This window comes from Natrix helvetica (genome assembly GCF_964273705.1).
Source record: "Natrix helvetica genome assembly, chromosome: 10".
Taxonomy (NCBI): domain Eukaryota; kingdom Metazoa; phylum Chordata; class Lepidosauria; order Squamata; family Natricidae; genus Natrix; species Natrix helvetica.
In genome coordinates this window covers 12789414-12805016 of record NC_138561.1, presented here as the reverse complement: position 1 = coordinate 12805016, position 15603 = coordinate 12789414, and the positions used below count along the sequence as shown (strand labels likewise).

Genomic DNA, 15603 nt, shown 5'->3' with positions numbered 1-15603 from the left:
GAATCCAAGGAAAAGTATACATATACACTGCAAGATAATACAAACAGTCTGACGAAGTGGCTTTGAAAATACTCAGCGTAATCCTGTTCTCTTTTATTTAGATGCAGTGCCTCCTCCTAAATTTTGAATGTTTTTATTCTTGAGTCGATGGAAAAGACTGAGGCTACGTCTTACCTCCTAGAACCATGATGGTGAGCCTATGACCCGCATTCCAGAAGTGGCACACAGAGCCATCTCTCCGGGCACGTAAGCCATAGCCCGTTGCTCTTGTGCCGGCCAGCTGGTCTTCAAGTGCTGGGAGCGCCGGAAACTGGAAGAGCAGCTGGCCAGTGTGCATGCGCGCAACGGAAAGATGATCTTCCAGTTTCTGGTGCATGCATGCGCACTGGCCAGCTGGTCTTCATGCACGCATGCATGCCAGAAACCGGAAGATCAGGTGCTCGTGCGCATGCCGGAATGCAGAAGAGCAACTGCCCGGCGCATACATGCGTACTGGGTTGCTGCTCTTCTGCTTTCTGGCACACATGCGCGCACTCTCCCATTCAACACTGCCCTATAACAAACCACAGTTCATTTCTTTAAAGAAAGTATTTGTTAAACTGTAAACACGTTACTAATAACTCTTTTTGGAAAAAAAATAATGCTATTACCTTGCAGCATTAAATATAAGCTTTGGGACTACACAACTATATCTAAGTTGTATTCAACACAACAGGCTTTAAAGAAGAAACCTAGCCATCTGTCCATCCCTCCATCCATCAAATATTGTGAACATAACCCTTTCAACTTGAATTAACGGAAGCCTATTCTTCTATAAAGTCAGGCGGGAAGAAAAAGGAAAGCCCAACCTAGATCCTGATCCACAAAAGGGGGCGTTGCGTAGACTAACCATCTGGATAGCTCTAAAAACATGTTTAATTTGATGTTTTGGTGTCATTCTTTTGATAGCCAAAGACCCATGCTAATCAGCATAATTGTTCATGATTTATAATTTTTCTTATGCTGCCGCTCCAGCAGAGAACGCTTGCAACGCCCTGCCCTCCCTTGCATTTCTCCGTATCACCCACTCGGATGGCACATGTCTCTCAGAAAGCCATGAGCATGTACATGCCTGGCAGCAGAGTTTTGCGTAAGATCTGCAATGGAATAATTTTTGTGCTTTTAGCATGCAGGGGATAATGTTCCTGGAGGATCTAAATCATTAGTTGCCCAAGTAAAAGTTTAGGGGATATTTCCCTTACTAGCACAAATCCCTCTCCCTGCAAAGTAATTAGCTATTCCTTTCCTTTTTTATTTTGAGTCATTGCCAATTCAGAGAGAGAGGGTGGGGGAGAGAGAGGGAGAGAGACAGAGACAGAGAGAGACACATAGAGAGAGACACAGAGAGAGAGAGAGAGAGAGAGAGAGAGAGAGACAGACACAGACACAGACAGAGAGAGACACAGACAGACACTGATCCAAGGTCATCCTAGTGGCTTTGCAACTAAGGCAGGAGTAGAACTCATGGTCTCCCAGTTTCAGAGGTCAGTGTCTCTCTGCACTTTTACCAACAAGCAGAAGGCATAGAAGTATAGCCAGCCGAACAAACAGGTTTAAAGATAGTTTCTATCCTTGGGCTGTCAGACTTTTAAATACAACCACAATCACTCCATGTACACGCTAGTTTTTTTTTTCTTTTCTTTCTTTTCTCGTTTCTGTTATAAGTTTGCAGTGAGATTAAAACCAATTTCGTTGTATTTAAATACAATGACAATAAAGATTATACTTATAGTTATACCAGGGAGGGAGAGAGGGAGAAGCAGTTTGGAAGTGGGCTGCAAAAGCATTGTTGGAGAGGTATGAAAACTAATGCTTGGAGGTGGGGGGACTGATGCTGTTTTAGGAACAGCAGTGCACTTCGGTCTCAAATCACTTCCCACCTACTCAATCTGGAGGCTTGCATGGAATACAGGTTGACTAGGAGACCAATAACACCTAGATAATCCTGAAACAGCATCATATTACATCTCGCAGTCAGGAAATTTCTCTTTAATTCTCAGTTGGTTTTTCTCTTTGACTAATTTCATCCGTTGCTTCTTGCTCTGCCTTCCGATGCTTTCAAGAATAAGTTGACCCCCCCACTCTTCTCTATGGCAGCCCCTTAGATATTGGAACACTGCTACCCATGTCCTTCTTATTATTAAATGAGACACATCCAATTCCTATAACTGTTCTTCCTAATCATCTTAGTCAATCTTTTTTTCTGCGCTCTTTCTAGAATCTCAGCATCTTTTTATATCTGAATTACATTTCAGAAATCTTATCACAGATCAAATAACTGCCACCATATGAACCGTGATGGTGCACGGTGGTTAGAATGCAGTATTGCAGGCTAACTCTGCCGACTGCCAGCAGTTTGATTCTCACCAGCTCAAGGTTGACTCAGTCTTCCATCTTTCTGATGGAGGTCGGTAAAATGAGGATTGTTTGGGGGCAATGTGCTGATTCTGTAAACCGCTTAGAGAGGGCTGTAAAGCACTTTGAAGCGGTATGTAAGTAAGTGTTATTACTGTACACAATACAAACATCCTCTCGCTTCCTCTCTACAACTTATCTACCCCAGCTTTTTGATTCGTTAGCCCTTTTCTCCAATCACCCTTTCTACATACAGGTATCAATCGCAGTCTTTCTTACAAAGACGACATGCGCAATTACGAAGGCAGAACGGGATTTCCATTACCTTAAAATTTCTGTCCACAAACATAGTGCAGAGTTTTTCTTAATATAACAAAGGCATAATAGAAAATAATTCCTTCAGAAAAGATCTCATCACAAATGGCTTTCCTAAAACTACCATGAAACTGGAGAAGTGTAATCCAGTGCAATAGTACCCGAGAAAGATTTGGAGGATCCAATGTTGCTTTCTGTTTGCGAAGTTGACAGGGAGGATTGCTCCAAACACAATTCTTAGTGTAAAAAGGCAGAAGAGAAAGGAAGGAAGGAAGGAAGGAAGGAAGACAGAAAGAAAGAAAGAGAAAGACAGGGAAAGAAAAGAAGAAAGAAAGGAAAAGACAGACAGAAAGAAAGAAAAGGAAAGAAAGAAAGAAGAAAGAAAAAGAAAGAAAAAGGAAGGAAGGAAGGAAGGAAGGAAGGAAGGAAGGAAGGAAGGAAGGAAGAAGAAATTTCAACCCCAAATCTTTGGAGAACATCTCACTGAATTAAAGTGAGAATCAAACACCTTGCAATAGCTCAACGTCACCTGGTGAGATGCCACAAGATTCTTGCAAGTCAATTTTGCAAAACTCCAGGACTTTTTTAATTTTGTTGGAGAGGGAGGGAAAGTGTGAGATGACATAGTGTCTGGTGCCTAAATTGTAAATGGTATCTTTTCGGCTCGCAGACATAATTTCAGGGGGAAAAAAATCCTGTTAAGATTACAATAACCAACATCCATTTTTGTTTTTGTTTTGCAAATAACAATCCACTATATTTTTAGCAGGGGAGTTTAGCTGCAGAGAGAAGGCAAAACCAGGTCACTTTTGGCTGATCATGTTTTGGGGCTAGGCCAAACGTGAATTACAACTTCAGAGGGAACTAAAGTAAAACAAAATGTACAGGGAAAAAGATTTTGAGCACAAGCCCAGAACTTAATTTTTGCACGGAGAATGGGGCGCCACATCCTTGGGTGATGTCATTGGTGCCATCCCATAACTACTAAGGGCATCCGGATTTATTTTAATTGCAGGAAAAGCAACACAAGAAGATGGGTAACAGAACAGAAAAAGATGGGGAACCAGGGAAAAGAGGAAAGAAATTAAAGATAAGAAGGGATGAATCGGAGTATTCGAACAGATATATTTGTGGTTTGTTTTAGCTATCTTAACTGTTGGGTTAAGACTGATTTTAGAGGAAAGATTTTGAAAAAAGAACTGAAGGATGGAACAGATCAACAACAGACACGTTTGTTGAGTGAACGTCCACATCTGTCCAAAAACACCCCAACTGTTTCCGGTGTTGGTGCAAAATTGGATAAGGTAGCTTGGTGGTGGTTCTTGTAAAGCTGAAACCCATTGTCTCCTCTGTTGCTTATTGCAGGGGGTCTCCAATCTTGGCAACTTTAAGAGTTGTGGACTTCCAATTCCCAGAATTCCATGCTGGATGAGGAATTCTGGGAGTTGAAGTCCGCAACTTCAAGGTTGGAGACCTTATTATGGCTTATTGTCAGTGCTTTACTTCTAAAGCAGCCCATGATGCCGGAAAATCTCCCCTCCATCATTTAGTGAGAAAAACTCACCATATCGGAGCTAGCGAAGTACAGATAGTTCTTGCCTTACAACTATAAGGGAGTTTGCCCATTAGGATTGCAAGTCATGCCAATTGTAAAGTGGGTTACCCACATGATAAGCCCGAATTTACCATCTATTTTTTTGCAGTGGTCATTAAGTGAATGAGGTGGTTATTAAGCGAACTGATGGTTGACTACGGAATGGTTTTGGGAAAAGTCAGAAGTAAATGTCAATTTTCAGCGATAAAGTAGTAAATCACAGTCACTTGATTGCAGCATATGCTGATCAGCGCAAATGCCTTCACGCGCCTGGCCATTAGAAATTTGGAACCAGGTTGTAAGTACAGGTAGTCCTCAACTTACAACCATTCATTGAGTGACTGTTCGAAGTTACCACGGCACTGAGAAAAATGACTTAGGATCGTTTCCCACACAACCGTTGAAGCATCCCTATGATCAAAATTCAGACTTTAGTCAACTGACTCATATTTATGACTGTTGTCGTGTCCTAGGGTCATGTGATCATCTTTTGTGACCTTCTGACAATCAAAGTCAATGGGGAAGCCCGATTGACTTAACAACCGGGTTCCTAATTTAACACTTGCGGTGATTCCAGAGGTGGTATTTTACCAGTTCAGACTGGTTTGCCTAAAGCGGTAGCGGAAATTGTAGGTGGCTCCACCCACCTGTCCCGGCTCTACGGCATCCCATTTAGGCCCTTTTTTTCACCCGAAAGCGCATGCGCGGATGTGCGCACACTCACATTTGCGAACCGGTAGGGAAGGTAAGTGAATACGACCCCTGAGTGATTCCCTTAACAACTGTGGCAAGAAAGGTTGTAAAATGGGGCAAAACTCCCTTAACAAATGCCTCACTTAGCAACCTAAATGTTGTGCTCAATTGTGGTCGTATGTCGAGGACTACCTATAGTTTTTGCAAGGTTCAGGGACCATCTGAAATATACCTCTTTTGGTAAGGCCCCGAGCAGAACAAATGTACCACAATTTGATATGGAACCACAAAATAGTTCCTTTAGGCTACAACTGCAAAAATTTTAAAAAAGCGGTAAAGATATTTCCTGTCAAGAACAGAAAAAACCTGGTCTGCTTTTCTCAAAAAAATAAAAATAAAAATCCTATTTCCCCTGAGAGAAATATCTGCCACCGAAAAGATGGCTCCCGTTGGCTTCTTTCAGATCTGCCTAAACATTACATAACGGGATAAGGGTTTGCTTATTCCCTCAGGTGCTGGTTTCTGCCGGAAGCTTTTAGAAGCAATGTCTCACAGAGAGCCAAGCAAGGGTTAAGATGCTGTTTCTTCCTGCAAAATGATGAAAAGGTGGAGCAGCTTCTGGGAGGAATTTCCCTGGATATTTAGCCTAGAAGCATGAGTTGCTGGAGAAACTGCTGAAGAGATGGGCATTTATTTATGTATTTGTTAAACTGATGTTGCCGTCCAACTCCACAGTCACTCTGGCTGGCATACAGTCAAGGCATTATGAAAATACGGGCGAAACATCCCAACTGTCTGGAGGAGAGAAAAAAAATTATTCTAAAATGGTACAATATGTAGGACCTAGTCTACAAACTCAGTTTGTAGCTGAACTTGTCGATCAGAAAGGTTGGCAGCTCGGCGGTTCGAATCCCTAGTGCCACGTAACGAGTGAGCTCCCATTACTTGTCCCAGCTTCTGCCAACCTAGCAGTTCGAAAGCACGTAAAAAATGCAAGTAGAAAAATAGGAACCGCCTTTGGTGGGAAGGTAACAGCGTTCCGTGCACCTTCGGCATTTAGTCATGCTGGCCACATGACCATGGAGACATCTTCGGACAGCGCTGGCTCTTCGGCTTTGAAACGGAGATGAGCACCGCCCCCTAGAGTCGGGAATGACTAGCACATATGTGCGAGGGGAACCTTTACCTAGTCTAATCCAAGGCCTGTGGGGAAAGCGAAATGTTCAGGTCTCTTTTAAACGTGGTTAAGGTGGGGACCAGGCAAATCTTAAGGTGTTCCAGAGAGCAGGTGCTGTAACAGAGAGGGCCATGCTTCCTGGGTACTGTCAGATGGGGCTGCTGAATAGAAGAGACTAAGTGTGGGCCAATTCTGATCAACTGAGTTTTGGTCACCACAATATAAAAAAGATGTGGAGAGTCTAGTGCAGAGAAGAGCAACAAAGATGATTAGGGGACTGAAGGCTAAAACATATGAAGAATGATTGCATGAATTGGTTATGTGTAGTTTAATGAAAAGAAGAAATAGGGGTGACATGATAGCAGTCTTCCAATATCTCAGGGGCTGCCGCAAAGAAGAGGGAGTCAAGCTATTCTCCAAAGCATTGAAGGCAGGACAAGGAGTAACGGTTGGAAACTAAGCAAGGAGAGAACCAACCTGGAACCAAGGAGGTGCTTCCTGACAGTGAGGACAATTTATCAGCGGAAGGAATTTCCTCCAGAAGTTGTGGATGCTCCAACACTGGGGCTTTTTAAGGAGAAATTGGACAACCATTTGTCTGAAAGGATTTCCTGCTTGAGCAAAGGGTTGGAGTAGAAGACCTCCACAGTCTCTTCCAACTCTGTTATTCTGAACTATGGAAGTTTTCCCTAAAGCAGTGGTTCTCAATTATTTTCTGTCATGCCCCCCCCCTAGGAAGAAGAAAACATTTCGCGCCCCCCGCGCGACTGTAAATAGTATCATTTGTCTATAAAATTGTTATAAGTACACCTCTGCATAACACTGTATCCTTATTAAACACCTCTTATTTTATACAATAAACATTTATCCATAAGTAATTCATCGCAATTCTGTGAGAAAATGATGGGAAATGCAGTAAATATCTTATTTTAAAATTGGTAACAAGGGCCCTACAGAATGAAATTCAAGGTTTATCTAGAGCAGTGATTCTCAAAGTATGGTTTACCGTACTCTTTCAGGGGGATGGCGGAGTATTTTATAAATAAATATTTTTAACATTTCTCGGTTTTAATTTCTAACATACTACACATCAGTGATATAACCCACACACATCAAAGCTTTTTGGTGTCCTCAATCACTTTTTAAAAATCAAAGAGACCCCCAGGCTAAAACCTTTGAGAACTGATCTAGTCCTATAATATGAAGAGACCCCAGTGGAAAAGCTGCCTCGTATTTCTGTTTCCCAGAAGCAAAGCCTTCCTCTGGGAGAGAGGATGTGCCTTCGGCCAGAGGAAAAGCGAGGGTCGGGCCAGGCAGAAGCCAAACTGGGCACAGAGGCTGAGCAGGCAGGAGCCACGCTGCCTCTACCTCTTCTTGCAGGCTATCGAGATCTGTCTGGGTCCGGCTCAATTCGGCGGGGCTCGTCCCCGAAGCGCCAGGGTTGCTCCAGCAGCGCGGTCGTTTTAAGCGCTCCGAAGGCATCAGGGAAGCCTCGGACGGTCCCTGAAGCCTTCGGAACGCAGCTCCTCCCTCAGCCAGGAGCCAGCGGGGGCTGGTCGGACAGGCAACCTTGGCGGGAAACTCCAGTCCGCTGCCTTCGTCACCGCCGTTGCACCCAGATGGAAAGGGAGCCTTCGCGCCCCCCTTTACGGAGCCTCGCGCCCCCCCTGGGGGGCGCGCCCCACTATTTGAGAACCACTGCCCTAAAGGAAGACAGACAGTCCTTTAGACCCAAAGCCATGAAGAGTTTCATAATAGATAAACAGGTCTTTGAACTATGTCCAGAAGCTTTCTGGTCCAAAATTTATCAATTTTATACATGTTTGCAACCACCTACCAGATTCATGGATTGAAGCCTGTCTCCCATGGTTTCTTGCCATCATTAAGGTAGGCAGAGTCAATGTCTATCAAACAATGCCATCTATCAGGACCTAGGAAGTGTGTCTTCTCTGTTGTGATACTAGCCTTCTGGAATAGCATACCCCCAGAAATCCATGTAGCTTCCATTCTGATATGTTCTAGAAGTCTTTTAAAATATGGCTCTTTTCCCAGACTCTTTGGATACTTTAAAGTGTCTGGAATTTGTGTCTGAACATAATATATTCTTCTGGCTTAGTATTTTTTTTTAATTTTTTTTTTCAGTTTAAGGTGCCCAGAATTATTTTGGAATTGGGTGGCCTTAAATCTAAAAAAACCGAATAAGTAAATTCCCAGCACTTAACAATGGACAATGAAAGATAGGCAAAACTTCCCTTACTGACTTTGTAAGTAAGCATGAAGAGTTTCTGTCCCATTTGTGAAAATTTCACCACGTAGCTATTTTTCTTTGAACACAAAATCTAGATGCAATTTCTTTTCCAACAAATAATCAAGAATTTGGGCCTTCCTCAGTCATTCCATGCAACGTATATTGGATTGGGAATCACATTTTAATTCCTTTGTTCACTAAGTCTGCCCATGTGCTATAGTTCACTTCCAACCTGCATATTGAAATGTCAGTGTAAGAGACACTCCAACCAGCAGCTTAGTAGATTGGGTGACTAAGGCCTTGTTTGTCCATTTGGAAGAAAGGGCCAGTCTCTGCATTCCACTTTTTATGTCTAAGACTTTGAAGTTCTCACAGGAATGTCCCTAGAGAACCTTGTTAGTTAGTTCCTGGAGCAGAAAACAACTGAGAAAGTGGGGCATCAGATGTAAGGGACTGGCTGGTTATAGGAAGGTCAAGAAAACGTGTGAAAGAATAGGCTGTTCAGGACTTGGAGAGCTCCAAGATAGGAGATGGCTTTGCAAATATTAGATAGCAAGAACTTTAAGTCAATATGGTGCCCTTCCATCAAACTGCCAATTTTTAAACCTTTCACTTATTAATATTTTTAAAATATTAAAAGGCACCTGGCTAGAAAACAAGAGATAGGGAATTCTAGTCATGCCTTAGGCATGAAAACCAGCTGGATGACCTTGGGCTAGTCACTCACTCTCAACCCAACACACGTCACAGGGTTGTTGTGAGAAAAAGAGAGAAATAGGAGTGTTATTTGGAATTGTAACAAAACAGGTTCTAAATAAATCAATAAAATAATTACAGAAATGAGATCTGGCTAACTTCAAAGAGAACAGATCCATGGCTGAATCCACAGCGGACTGGCTAAAGCAGATTGCGGGGAAAGGATCATATCTGCCTGATCTCATCTGCAGTGGGCTCCCCGGCCATGTTGTAATCAAGCTTCGAATGGATGTAACCTCAATAGTTCTGCAACTTCTGCCACTTTTGGCTTCAGCTGCTATGAGGGGTCACAGATCATCTTGTAAACAACGTCGCCCTGACACGCTAATCGTGTCACAGAAAGAGGCACTATGGAGGGTTGAATTTCTGCCCTTCTAACAAAACCTGCACAAGGAAGATTTATTCTCAGCTCAAGAAAAATACTTTCGAATAAGGTGATTCTTCCAAGCAAGATTTCACATTGTCCCACTCCTATAGACAGAATCTTGCCAAACAAAAGCAGTCTACATCATAGGTGTCCAGTCCTTTGGCTTGCTGGGGCCATATTGAGTGAAGAGGAATTTTCTTGGGTCGCATATGAACATGTATAACATACTTAATGTAAACCACGTAACAAGGTTAGAAGTTTATGATCTTGTGGGGCCGCATTATTAGCTGTCCATGGCCGCATGCGGCTTGCATCCCACAGGTTAGTCACGCCTGATCTACATCAAGCACATACTCAACTATTAGGGAGGAGCTATCTTCACCCTCTTTCTCACACACAAATTATCTGTTCTGGGCTCTCTCTTACTCCTCTGGAATCCTCCTGAGAATCGGGCCCACTATATTCCACCACAATAACTCTTAAATCTTGGCACGTTACTTACAGAGACCGAAATAACTGCCTCTGGTTCTAATCTGGATATAACTTCCCAGAAGCAAGAGAAAAGTGGAAGAAAAGAACTAAAAGGAGAGAGAGAGAGAGAAAGAGAAGAAAGGGAGGGTTTAATAATTTGTCTTTGTTTGTGAAGCAGATATTAACTGGTGGTACATAACATTGTGGAAAGTACACCTGCTGAATTTACTAGCCAAATTTTGGAAATTCATTATAAACATCTCCAGCCAAGGGACATCAAATCCAGCTATTTCAACAAAAGGAATCCCCCCACCCACCTCGAAAGATTCCTCGATCAGTAAGAAACATATACAGCAGGGGTGTCCAAACTTGGCAACTTTAAGACTTGTGGACTTCAACTCCCAGAATTCCCCAGCCAGCTCTGGGAGTTGAATTCTGGGAGTTGAAGTCCACAAGTCTTAAAGTTGCCAAGTTTGGATACCCCTGATATACAGCTTTCTGATCTCCAGAAGGGAAGTACCACATCTTGGAGAAGAACAGGTGCTTTGCAGACAGAACGGTTCAGGTAGGCCCCAGATGTGACTAATAAAAAAAGACTGATATGAAACTCTGGACAATGCCCTGCAATCAGATTAGGAATACTGAGTTGAGATGGATCGCTGGTTTGCCTCAAGGTAAATCTTTTGTACTTCAAACAAACAAACAAAACCCCACGTTTGTATGAATTTATCCAATTTCCACACACCAAATCCACAGGCAAAAGGGAATTAAGACATGCGAGCATATTCACTCTTTTTTTTTTTTTTTTAAAGTAGGATAATATTAAGGAAAAGTGCCACACCAATGCTTCTTTGGAAACCAAGCATTCAGGAAGAGTATATATACACAACCATTGGAAGAAGTGGACAGAAACCCCGGTCAACTGTCCCCACTCCAAATTTCCAAACTGACCAGGAAGTGGGTCCAAACGGAGTTGAGATTCGGAATACAAGAAACTGAGCCTTAGGTTTGCCCATCCTCGTCTCTTTTCTCGAAAACTTTTTGTTTTAGTTTAGCAATTTCTACAAAAGGGTCTAGCCTTCCAGACTAAACACCAGCTTCCAGCCAGCTTTAAAAGTGATTACACAGCACTAACTTGATCCCAAGGTTTGGTATTCTGAATCTTGATCGACTGCCTTGGATTTGGCCAGGAAGTCAGCACTCACAAACAATAACCTCCCCCCCCCAATAAAAAAAAACCCTATTCGTTTTAGGCCAAGTTAGTTAGTTCTGTTTGCCTTCTGGTTTCTGTTTTGCTGGAATCCAAACACCAGGCAGGGATTCACATGTCAATATTTCCCCCGTCTTTGAGTCAGACTTCAAACTGAGCAGAGGGCTACAGCTTCACTCTTCCAGAAACTCCATGCCCTGAGAAAGGGACAGCAACAGAAACTTCAAGCCTTCCACATTCCTAAAAGAGGCTGGGTTTTTTGGGGGGACGGGGAGGGGGAGATCAGAAGCCATACACACCCAGATTTTCTTGATGCACAAGCTTCAGGAATTAAGCCTTTCCCCCACTCTCCCATTGTCTGGACGGAGAGCATGGGAGGAAAATGAGATTGGAAGGCACCTGCTTCATTGTTCAGAGAGAGGGAAAGAGACAGGCAGAAAGAGAGGGAGAGAGAGAGAGAGAAAGAGGAGAGAGAGAAAGAAAGAAAGGGGGGAGAGAGAGAGAGAGAAAGAAGGGGAAGAGAAAGAGAAGGAGAGAGAGAAATAGGCAGAAGGAGAGGGGGGGGAAGAAACAGAGGGAGGAAGAAATAGAGAGGAGAGAGAATGGTTGCATCCGACCCCTGGTTTCTGTCTCTTCAACTTCAGCCCTTACTTTCCACCCAATAAAGGGAAACCGAAGAGAGTGAAATCCGGGTTGGTTCCTGCATTGTCTTCTTTGTCGAGGGAGGGAGAAGAAAGGAGAGAGCCGAAAGACAACCTCCCTTCCCCACCCTCCTCCATCCATCCACCTCTGCATACATACGTGCGATGGGCTCGCCACGATCCCGAAGTTTCCCCCCCTGCTGCGGACTTCCTCGGGTCGACGAGGCGGCTTTCCCCACAGGACCGCCGGAGGCATGGTGAGCCCAGCAGACTTTGCCCGGAGTGGGGAGGGGGGTTCTCCCTCTTCCCCCCCTCCGCCCCAGATGTTTCCACGGAGGGGACCGCGAGCCAATTCACCGGAACCGCTGCAGGCTACACAGCACACGGGGGGGAAGGGTTTTTTTTAGAAAATGGGGGGGGGGGAGAACGCGCGCTCCCGCGCGCCCACCCACCCTCCGGATCCCCTCGTGCAGCTGAGCCCCTCCCCCCACTCTCCAGCCAGACAATGGCTCACCCCGCCCTAAAAGACTTCTCTGCTTTGTGGCAACAGCAAGGGGCGGGGGGCAGAGCTTAAAGCTCTCCGCGCCCCCTCCCCACCCCAGTCCGGTGGGCAGGTGGGACAAAAGGCTTTGGCTTCTCTTAAAACGCCGACTTGGGGGAGAAGGTCCCGAGGGCGCCCCTTGGGAAGCCAAGGCGTTTGACTAACTCTCGCAGAGCCCCTGTCCCTCCCCAGGCGGGGCTACATCCTAATCTCCCCCTCCCCCGTTGTCTCCTCCCGGGGAGTCGCCCTCCAGCGCCCCAATCAGGGAGCGGCAGCCGTGGGTGGGGGGAGAAAGGAGGGGAGGGGAAGCAGCCACCCGGTGAGCCCTCCCTCGCCCACCTCCTCCTCCTCTTACCGGAGCGCATCCAGCAAGAGGCCTGCCTCCTCTCCATGCGGGCTCGCCCAGCGCTTGGGTCGCTCGGACCGGAGCAGCGGAGAACAGGCGACGGTGGTGCAATAAGCCGCCTCCTGGGACTTCTCCAGGGCAGCTGCTCTCCAAGCAGAGCGGACGCCCGGGAAAGATGCTCCTGGGACGGCCAGCCGTGTGATGCAGCGGTGGGGGAAGCGGAGAGCCATCCGGCCGGGCAAAGGGAGGGTGGAGGGTGGGCTTGGTTGCATCCCAGGCAACCGGGCCTCGCCGCTGCCCCCAGCCCGCTTTGCCGAGGCTGGAGGAACAAAGGAAAGCCCCCCCCATCGCTTCCCCTTTCCAGGGCAAGAGAAGGGCCATCTTGAGTTGGCCATCTCAAGCTGGAGTGCCGCGACTTTGCTTGGGTGCCTTGGTTCCTTTTGCGCTTTAACTGGAGTCGAGCACCGCTTGGCTTGGGTTTAGGACCACATGCGAATCTTCTTTGAGGTGGTGGTGGAAATGGAATGGAGGATGGGAAGGGTTGCTTTTTTGTGTGTGCTGTATTTTGTTGTTGTTAGTTGCGAAGTCATGTCCAACCCATCACAACCCCATGGACAACGTTCCTCCAAGCCTTCCTGTCCTCCACCATTCTCTGGAGTCCATTTAAGTTCAAGCCAACTGCTTTGGTGACTCCATCCATCCACCTCCTTCTCTGCCATCCCCTTCTTCTTTTGCCCTCCATCTTTCCCAGCATGAGGCTCTTCTCCAGGGAGTCCTTCCTTCTTATTAGGTGGCCAACGTCTTTGAGTTTCCTCTTCAGGGTCTGGTGTTCTAAGGAGCAATCAGGGTTGATTTCCTCTAGGACTGACCGGTTGATCACCTAGCAGTCCAAGGGACTCCACTCAATTCGGGTACTGATTGTTATACCTGGAGAGCGAGGAAGATTCCTCCTGGATCTGATGGGAAATGCCCAGCTGCCTTGTAGATTGGACACCCGAGATGATGTCCTTGTAGGCCAGGATATAATAACACCTGGTTACTTCTAAGCAAGCATAGCATTTTGTGCTAATGACCAGACATCTTCAAACTTGGCAACTTTAAGGCTTGTGGACTTCAACTCCCAGAATTCTCCAGTCAGCTATGCTGTCTTAAAGTTGCCAAGTTTGGGGACATCAGGCTGTTTTCTTTTTATACTCACTTGGGTTAAATGAATTGTATGAACCCAGTCGTGGTGTTCCTTTATCGAATAAGTCCTGTTGTTCCGTTTTCCAGTGCAGGAGACAAATTAAACAAAACAAACCCCAATGGATTATTCATGAGATTCATTCATTCATTATTCATTAAATTCATTAAGCTTAATTTCAACATATTTTTTTTGGCCTGCATGGTCCCTCAAACCAGTATCTCTGAGATTGTGGTCTCAACCATGGTAGTCTGTAAATGACAGCTTTAGGGAATCATATAGGTAGCTTAGTGACAGATGAATCTGGTTAGAAAGAAAAAAGTTGAAAGGGTTAAAAGTTATGATAGGTAAAGGTTCCCCTCGCACATATGTGCTAGTCGTTCCCGACTTTAGGGGGGCGGTGCTCGTCTTTGTTTCAAAGCCGAAGAGCCAATGCTGTCCGAAGACGTCTCCGTGATCATGTGGCCGGCATGATTCAATGCCGAAGGCTCATGGAACACTGTTACTTGCCCATCAAAGGTGGTTCCTATTTTTATACTTGCTTTTTTTACATGCTTTCGAACTGCTAGGTTGGCAGGAGCTGGGACAAGTAACGGGAGCTCACTCCATTACACGGCGCTAGGGATTCGAACTGCCGACATTTCTAATCGACAAGCTCACTGTCTTAGCCACTGAGCCCCTGCAGAGTTAGGGTTTAGATGTCTCTGGTCATGTGGCCGGCATGACTAAATGCCGAGAGCGCCTGGAACGCTGTTACCTTCCCACCAAAGGTGGTCCCTATTTTTCTGGAACACAAAAAATCAGATGTTAATAGGAAACTGTGTCAGTTGCTGCAGTAGAATTATAGAGTCTTGTGATACCTTAAAATAGGAGTGGGGGAAAGGACCTGATTCCATAGGGAATAATAAATCACGAGGCAGAACTTTGTCTATTGTAAAGAAGGAATTTTTTGGGGGGGACACAAAGTCTTTCAGTACTTGAGGAAATGTCCCAGAGAAGAGAGAATTGATTTCTTCTCCAAAGCCCCTGAGGGCAGGAGAAGAAGTAATGAGTGGAAGCTTGTTAAAGGGAGATCCAACCTAGAAGTAAGCAAAAGTTTCTGACAAGGAGAACAATCAATGGTCCAGCTTGCCTTCTGGAGTTGTCGGAGCTCCATCAGTAGGGGTTTTCAAAAATAGACAACCATTTGAAACCTCCAAGTCCCAGCCCTATGATTCTAACTTCTATCTCCTTTCTTGCTAGACAACTGTCTTTTCTCTCCTTCTCTCATCTCCTTTCCGCTTCTTCCGTGGCTTCTGCTGGGAAGGCACAGCTCATCCTTGGCAGATGTTTGAATTGATCTCATACGAAGCACTTTGGGGATTAGCTCAAGAGCCACAAGCTGTCCATCTTTCCCACAAACAGCAGCTGATTTATTGCAGTGTTGCATAATAGTTAATGGGATAAAGTCATCAAGCACACGGTTATCCTTTTCATCCAAGGCTTCGACAGTCCCAAACCCATGTGTGGTGAACGGACAAGATGGACCTCATCACCTTATACGTAAACCGTCAACGGTGTCATTGCTCCTTGAATCAAAATAAACTTGGGCTCCTCTTGCTGGAGATCATCCTAAGCCAGTTTTGGTGAATCTTTCAGCGATCGAGCGCCCAAACTGCAAAGCCAAA

At 45.2% G+C, this 15603-nt stretch overlaps 1 protein-coding gene across 1 annotated transcript in view; it reads left to right on the top strand.

Moving 5' to 3' along the window:
• TK2 (thymidine kinase 2) overlaps positions 1-6979 on the top strand; it is a 53770-nt gene extending 46791 nt beyond the window's left edge. The window contains exon 11 of the mRNA XM_081963067.1: positions 6555-6979. Coding sequence (XP_081819193.1) covers positions 6555-6633 — 79 coding nt within the window. The 3' untranslated portion in view covers positions 6634-6979. The remainder of the gene's footprint in view (positions 1-6554) is intronic.
• Positions 6980-15603: the final 8624 nt, after the last annotated feature.